At 33.9% G+C, this 8166-nt stretch overlaps 2 protein-coding genes across 5 annotated transcripts; one reads left to right on the top strand and one right to left on the bottom strand.

Moving 5' to 3' along the window:
* The first annotated feature begins 1628 nt into the window (after nt 1-1628).
* LOC140977967 (probable phospholipid hydroperoxide glutathione peroxidase) lies at nt 1629-3495 on the top strand. The gene is made up of 6 exons (XM_073442663.1): nt 1629-1864; nt 1984-2060; nt 2554-2615; nt 2789-2907; nt 2993-3160; nt 3289-3495. Exons 1-6 carry the CDS (start codon nt 1814-1816, stop codon nt 3319-3321), a joined length of 510 nt encoding a protein of 169 aa, XP_073298764.1. The 5' UTR covers nt 1629-1813; the 3' UTR covers nt 3322-3495.
* A 261-nt stretch (nt 3496-3756) lies between these two features.
* LOC140977965 (AT-hook motif nuclear-localized protein 5-like) lies at nt 3757-7684 on the bottom strand. 4 transcript variants are annotated; one of them, XM_073442659.1, is made up of 6 exons: nt 7471-7684; nt 6596-7179; nt 5770-5837; nt 5494-5625; nt 4399-4560; nt 3757-4303 (listed from the first exon to the last, which is right to left on the bottom strand). In XM_073442659.1, the coding sequence occupies exons 2-6, from the start codon at nt 7092-7094 to the stop codon at nt 4082-4084; spliced, it is 1083 nt and encodes a 360-aa protein (XP_073298760.1). In that variant the 5' UTR covers nt 7095-7179; nt 7471-7684; the 3' UTR covers nt 3757-4081. The 4 variants fall into 4 exon arrangements, with proteins under 4 accessions (XP_073298760.1, XP_073298757.1, XP_073298759.1 ...); XM_073442656.1 differs by having other exon boundaries at nt 6596-7220; nt 7471-7683; XM_073442658.1 differs by having other exon boundaries at nt 6596-7188; nt 7471-7683.
* Nucleotides 7685-8166: the final 482 nt, after the last annotated feature.

Raw genomic sequence — 8166 nt, 5'->3', positions numbered from 1 at the left:
TAAACTTTTGATAAATTTTCATTATTATTATTATTTTTTAAAAAAAACGTTTAAAAAATTTATGTTATATGCTATTTTTTTACGTTGGTATTATTGTTTTATAATAATTATATAATTGTATAGTACGATAATAATAATTTTAAATTTATTTGTTTATGTATATATTTGTTTCACATTTAATATAAAAGATTATTTGTAAAATAAAAAATAAAATCACGTAGTTTTTTGTTTAAAAATAAAATACAATATCTCATATAATTATGAGATACAATAAAAAAAATGTTTAATGATTTATTGTATTAATCGTAATAATTTGATGGTGAAATAAAAATATATGTGAGTTGGCGTAATTTTTTTTAAAAAAAAAAGGAAACGAAAAAAAAAGAAGTCATGGAAGGTAAGCGTGACTTCCTTTTTTATATAATATGAAAATTTATATTATTGGTGTAAAATAAATTAATCGTTATACTAATTTTTTTATATACTATCTATATAAAACAATAACAATGAGTATTGTTATTATCATTTGCATAATATAAAATAATAAGAATAACTAATAATACATAGAAACATAATTAGGTATTTTAATCATAAACTCAAAACGTAAGATTATGATATATTCATACTTTATATTCGAATAGCCACGTAAATTAATTTATATCAAAGCTTAAAAAATAGGCGTGACGTACTCTAAAAAAAATTAAAATTAAGCAAGTCACGCCATTGGAGATGACATGACTTGCTTTTAAAAAATAAAATAAAATAAGCAATTGAAAGTCACGCCATCTGAGATGGCGTGACTTGCTTTTTATTAAAAAATAAATAAATTGAAAGTCACGCCTCTTCAAGAGGCGTGACACATTAATTTGTTAATTTTTTTATTTTTTTACTTTATTTTATTATACTTTCACAAAATGTCCTATAAACGGTTAAAAAACCCAACTATACATACATATATCTTACTATATTAAATACCACTCTTTTCCAACTAATTCTTAATTAATTTGGTTAACTTTTAGAAAAACTTACAATTTTATCCTAATTTAATTTTAATCACAACCAAAATTATTAAACAATTTGATAATTTCAAATACTCCTCTTTTTTGTTTGTCATTTGATGACTATTTAATTTAATTACAAAAATATCACAACTACTTTTTTGTTTTCCCTTTGATGACTATTTAATTACGAAAATGTCACTTGATTTGGTCATTCGGTGGATATCTTTACAAAAATGTCATTTTTGAATATTAATATATATGTATAGTAGGTTTTTTGTGAGACGATCTTATGGATTTTTATCCGTAGGACGGACCAATTCTATTTATATTTATAATAATAAGCAATATTTTTTTGTATAAAAAATAACAAAATTTTATGAATAATCAAAATAAAAAATCCGTTTTACAAAAATTGACTCATAAAATTATACGACAAAACACAAGCAGAAGTTTCCAGATGGTAGAACTACAATGCTAGAAAATAGACAGAAAAGAACTACTAAAATTCATCTAGAACATCGAAAACAACTTCAATGCTTCCACACCTAGGACGACTATTGGACAACGTGATGCGACGTGGCGTGTATGCGCTCCGCCACGTATACACAAGCATCTCCCCGGTTCTTGCATGCACACCGGGGGAACCGTACAATTTGCGTCGTTTCTTGATATCATTACATTAAATTCGTCAAAACTGCATTGTTTCCCTATATGCACTCTCTTCTGGGGCTACTGGATTCGTGCGAACCCTAATCTCATTGACCCCCCAAATTTCTTTCCGCAGCTTGTGGGCTTTGGAACAGATCGCAGCGATGGCCAGCCAATCAAGCGCGCCTCAATCGATCCATGATTTCACCGTGAAGGTACTTGCTTCTCAGTTCTCAGCTGTCTGGAAATTTCAATGCCCAAATAAATAATCTTTTGGTATTTGCAGACTGGTGATTTTTTTTTAATTATTATTATTGAAAATTGATGGTTTCAGGATAGTAAAGGGGATGATGTTAATTTGGGTATTTACAAGGGAAAGGTGCTGCTGATTGTCAATGTTGCTTCACAATGGTATGTTTACTTTGGCTTCTGAAAATTTCAAAATTATGCGTAAAGCCTTCACATCTATCATTTAATTTGCCTTGTAAAAATTATATGTTAATCTTACAGCGAAATTCCAAGATCTAATTGCACTTTACATATATTGCTAATAACATTTTTAATGAAAAAAGTCAACCATGTCATCAATTTTCACCTAAAAGAAAATGAACGACAAATCATTATACTATGAGTTGGTGTTGTGTTTAAGATACTGCAGGCTTCGTCTTTGTTTTACAGTACTCTTCTGCACACTTTCCAATTACTAAGGTGATGAACTGCATGTGTCATTTTGTGTGACTAATTCGTTCAATGCCTTGCTACAATTTCCTGAGATATTTTCATTTATCTCTTTGTTTAACTATGCTCTGGCTTCATGATCTAGCCGTGCAATTTATATCTGTTCTCCTGTAGAAACTTTTATCGATTTTGTTTTGATTTGATGTTGATTTTGATTTTTCTGTAGTGGCCTAACCAATACGAACTACACTGAGTTAACAAAGTTGTATGAGAAATACAAGGATCAAGGTGTGTTTTGGTTATATATTGCGCGATCTTTCATATTCTGCAGGATATTTTTGTAGTTTTATTATTATGGAACAATCAAAATTGGATTTTCTTGGCTCATGGAGTGTCTTGCAGAGTTTTTATTGATCATCAAGAATTTGGTAACGACCATTTATCGTTGGCATAATTCTCAGGTTTGGAGATACTAGCATTTCCCTGCAATCAGTTTGGCTCGCAGGAGCCTGGCACCAATGAACAAATTCAGGAGTTTGCTTGCACTCGCTTCAAGGCTGAGTATCCCATTTTTGACAAAGTAATATAGAAACACGAAATCGTTTCCCTATGATACAGATTTTTCTAGAAACTTCGAATTTAATAATGTTATTTTATTGACTTAGATTGAGGTAAATGGCTCCAATGCTGCTCCCATTTACAAGTACATGAAGTCTGTCAAAGGTGGCCTTTTTGGAGATAGTATCAAATGGAATTTCTCCAAATTCCTTGTCGACAAAGAGGGTCGTGTTGTTGATCGTTACGCGCCCACCACGTCTCCTTCTAGCATAGAGGTAAATACACACGCTACTTGGTAATTTGAACTACATGTAAACGTTATTTATTAATTTGAATTACATGTAAACGTTATTTATCTCAATTACCGCTGAAAAAATCCTCGGTTTCATGTATAATTTTGCAGAAGGATATAAAGAAGCTCTTGGAGAAGGCTTAAGCAGTAATGACAACTAGTTCCCATTTGTTACTCAAAGAGTGCTGCTATATTAATTCCCCATTGGATATGTATGCGAACAAGTACAAGAATATTACTTGTGTTGAAGAACTTATTGTAATACCGTCGGAACCCGTCCATTTGAATTTGGTGTCTTATATGTAGTTAATTTGCATTGATCCTTTCCCTTTTTCTTTTTGCCCCCTCAAAAGATCTTGAATTTAAATGCATTTATGAACAAATCGATGAGGATATAGAACAGGGAACCGATATCAGTTTAACAACATATTTTGGAAATATCCCCCAATTATAAGTTTATAACCCGTTTGGCTTCCTTTCTTGAGACAGCAGAAATATCCCCCAATTATAAGTTCATAACCCGTTAGGCTTCCTTTCTTGAGACAGCGCGTTTTTATATCCAAACAGGATTGAAAGATATGAGAGCAAATGAAAGGTAAAATACATTGGCAAAGAGTGGCGAACTCAATTTTTTCTTACAAGAGGAACAGACAACGATAATCTTAACATAAATATCAGTCAATACTTTCTTTTACTTCCCAACAACAATAGAATTCTCTAGCATTGCAGCTCCTCAAGAACCTAGAAAGATAACTTTTGTTACAATATTTGTTAGCACAACCTCACCATCAGATTCCAGAAACTGTTTTTACTGTGAGTTCGGAATCGGCAGATTCCAGATGTCGATCATTTGCAACCACACATATATACAAAAAATGCCAAGTGCTGATTGTAGCTAGTATCATCATCCGTCCATCAGGTCGAAATCAAGCTGAGAATTTTTTATGTCCAATCGTGAACCCTGTGGCCAAAGACTCGCACCAGAATCAGGATGACTTGGAGCAGCAGTATCTGGTGTTAATGACTTCTCAGCAGATTCTTCTAACAGATAATTTTCGTCTTTTATCTCTGACTCAGCTTTGTTCTTTGCTTTAGTACTACCATAAACAAAACTGCATGCCACCACCTGCAGAAATTTAAGGTAGTGAGATATATAACCGTATAAAGGGTGAAAGGGAACTGTACAGGTGATCAAACAAATTCAGAGAATCAAATGATTACCTGCACTGGATTTGCTGCAATGAGTCTACCGCCTATGGCTCCACCAATCATACGCCCGTCAGGATTGCAAATGGAAATGCTTAGTCCGCCGGTTCTATTGCGAGGTCCGCCACTTTCAGCAAGTAAGTACGAACCAGACAGGCATAGTATTTGGAACCGGCCCTAAAAGAAATAACAAGCCGTATTGGTTTCATTTTAGAATGGGTAATGACTTACCCGAACAAAAATGTTATGCATTAAAATACCATAAAATATTATATCCTAACAGATTGCCTCATTTAGTAGCATGAATCGACACTGCAAAAAGATCACTTTTAACGTGATAAAATATCCCTCCACGCCTCGGGGAACCAAACCCCAAATTACATGATAGATTTGCTTCTAATTGGTGTGATATGCTATGAATGGAGTTTGTTAAATTCATTTAAATAGCCTCACCCATTATGTAGAGGGTGCTATCAGGTCAACCCAGTCCACTTTCAAAAACAATCAACAAAAGGGACCAGAAAAATTTCAAATCCAAGAATACCACAGGGTACATTGAGGAGTAACCATAAAATGATAAATAAAGATTGAAACCAAAAGAGCACTTTGATTGGACATGTTTCCTTTAAGAATTACTCGGTCTATTTTAAAATACGATACCACCCTACTGATCAGGGATACGTAGAGAGTTTTGGTCATTCAAAAACATCCACATCTCCAAAGAGTAAGGATTTGCTGGGCACCAGATTGCTTAACACAATTTAACAAGCAAATCATAATAATTCAGCAATAATATCACACACTGCAATTTCCACGAAGAAATTAGGTCTTTAATATTCAATATAAAACATATTAACCAAGAAAATAGATATCACCTTCATAAGGGGCAAATAAATCAAAATCAGTGACCCTGTGAAGATATAAATAGCTTCGATCACACATAACTAGCTCAGACATTAAGAAGTCAAGAAAGGTCGTGAAACCACATAACTTGTAACAGAAGGATCATACTTCCTAGTGGCAAAAAAATTATTATATTAAAAAATTGAGTTCCCCAAGATTTCAAAATACAGCAGCACATGAAAAATGAAGGATCAGGATGGTTTTAACCTCATAAGTGACAGTGCCAGCAGAAATACTAGGTTGGCGTAAAGTTACCGAAGAAACTGATCCATTAGCAGACAAGATGCATAAAGCTCTTGGTCTCTGTTGCGCAAATGCCAATATTTTTGCGGCAACATCCTGCAGGGAGAACAGTAAATTCTCTTGCTGCAAGTCTACTAAAACAATATACTCTTTCATGTTAAACATTTAATAATAACAGATTCATATCGAACATGTATTTACAGAAACCAGAATTGAGAGATACTTGAATGAATAACATACCTCTCCAACTCCAACATGTATGACATGCGGTGTAAAAGCTAGCCCAACTGTGCTGTTCATCCATTCACCTGATCAAATATTTATTTAAGAACTTAAATGTTCTCACAGCCACGAAATTCATGGATAGAGTGATTTGCATCTAAAACTAAAAAGATGATAAAAGACCAATAGTTCCCAAATTCAAGTCTAAATAAACAAGAATTTCCAGTTGTTTTTCTTCTCATGGTGGTTGGGAGTGGAGGAGAGAATTAGAATAACATAAATACATAAAGGGGGCATGACAAATCAAGTGGTGAATTTGAAAAACAAGACAACACAACTGTGAAATCAATGTGACAAGTGAGGAACACCGAATTCTTATATGAAAATCAGGACAAAAATAAAGAAAAAGCTCACTTTTTATGCGTTAAGCAGCTGACACTAATTAAAGTTGTAAATGAAGATCGTGGAAACCCCATAAAGCACTAAACAGGTTGAGGTCCATTCTATTCCTCACAGACTCGTATTTTCAGTAACAAATCAGCATTTGAAATCATGGTCAAGGTACAAGTCCAGCAACAAACTACTCTTTGCTCTCTGCTCTCTGAGGACCTCTTCTTAACTTTCCTCAAGAGAGGTTTAATACTGATGATTTTTCTTCTAGATATTACATTAGATAACTCATAACCATAATACTGAATTTTTGGTATTGGAAAGACACTAATATATGTGATATGTCACACTATCAAGACTTCTTGCACTAAAAAAGCTAATGCATTGCATCCAGCAATCATCAGAGACATTAAAGATACAAACTCGCAATCAACAGCAATAAAAAAATAAATACCAAGAGGAGCAAGCTGTTGCTTCCATCCACTGCCCGGCGGTCGCCCTCTCCGTCTTTTTTCAGTAGGGTTTATCTCGTCGAAACGAGGTGTCGGAGCTGACAAAGGTGACAATCCTAAAGACATATTAGACTTATCTGGAGCATATTTCCTAGGCCTACCCCTCTTCTTCTTCACAGTTTCACCACTTGGTGGTACAACAGGCACCATAGCCATAGTCATGCCATGAGTAAAATTTGGTGACGAGTTCTCAACATGGAAAGCAGAATCACTTACAGCACTACCATTAACACCTATACTGGGATGCATCGCGATGTTGGGATTTGATAGATTTTTAAAAACATGCGTGGGGTGTATTTCACGTGCCTGTGTCATAGCTGAGCTACCACTGGCACCATGTCCATTCGGTCCAGACCCGGAACCATCAGATCCACCGAATCCACCTCTATTGAAGTAATATGAAGCTGAGCCTCGATATGCAATTCCTTCTCTTCCATCCATGCATTTACTTGGTAAAAAAAAACACAGTAAAGATTCGATTTTTTTTTCCAAATATTAGACCTCAAAACCGCTTCTTCGCATGTACCTGAAAATTCTGAAACTCACAAACCAAATCCGAAAAAATCCCTGAAAAACAAGCCAAAAAAGAGAGAAACATAAAAGCACCGCATGAATTAGAAAGCCACAACAGGAAAAGTGGAATTTCGGCAAGGGTTTAACATGGGTTTTTCATCAATTCCACAAAGGAGTTAAATAAAACAAGAAACTAGAGATTTCAGGACTCATCCTGACAAAGAAACTAAAATGAAAAAAGAGGAACTAAAAAAGGTCGAATCTTGAGGGGAACGGAATGGCAAGAACACACATCAAAACTTACACTGTAAATGTCGAAACTTCAACTCCGTCTATTCCTCAAAAAATGCACTCAGATTTAACAGGTCTCCACCCACACCCGACGTCGTGACGAGGGAAAAATGGAGAAAGCGAGAAGAAAACCTAGATTTGGAAAGTTGGGGGGGGGGGGGTGCAGAGTGAGTTTGGCGAAAGGGTCTGGAGGATAACGACAAAAGTTAAATGAAATGGTAAAATTCGTGGAGCTTTTGAATTAAAGTGAGGTGAAGATGATGATGCAATTTAGTATTTATAATTATAATTAAACTTGATTTCAGATAGGATAATTAAATAATATTTTTATTATTATTATTTCATGTCTTCATTCTTTAAAACATTTGAAATTTGATTTCCCTAAATTAAGAATGCTAAAAATATTTTTANATATATCATATCATACAAGAGACACTAGTATATATTAGGTCATCCACAATAAGAATGATATTTCTTTCAAATATTCGTGGACCTCATAATTCACATCATCAATCAAATATTTCTCTATTCAAATATCTCATATTTCACAATCAAATATCACCACAACAAAAAAACAAATATTTATGGGTCTACTGTCACTTTAATTAATATTTTATTTTCATTCAATTGACCAATTTTTGACCCACATTGTTTTTTAGTCGACTCATCACGCTTGTAACTTGGGTCTACCCTAAGCAAGTTTTAGGTC

The sequence above is a fragment of the Primulina huaijiensis genome, chromosome 6, assembly GCF_012295235.1.
Source record: "Primulina huaijiensis isolate GDHJ02 chromosome 6, ASM1229523v2, whole genome shotgun sequence".
Lineage (NCBI taxonomy): Eukaryota > Viridiplantae > Streptophyta > Magnoliopsida > Lamiales > Gesneriaceae > Primulina > Primulina huaijiensis.
This window is presented reverse-complemented; position numbering and strand designations above follow the sequence as displayed.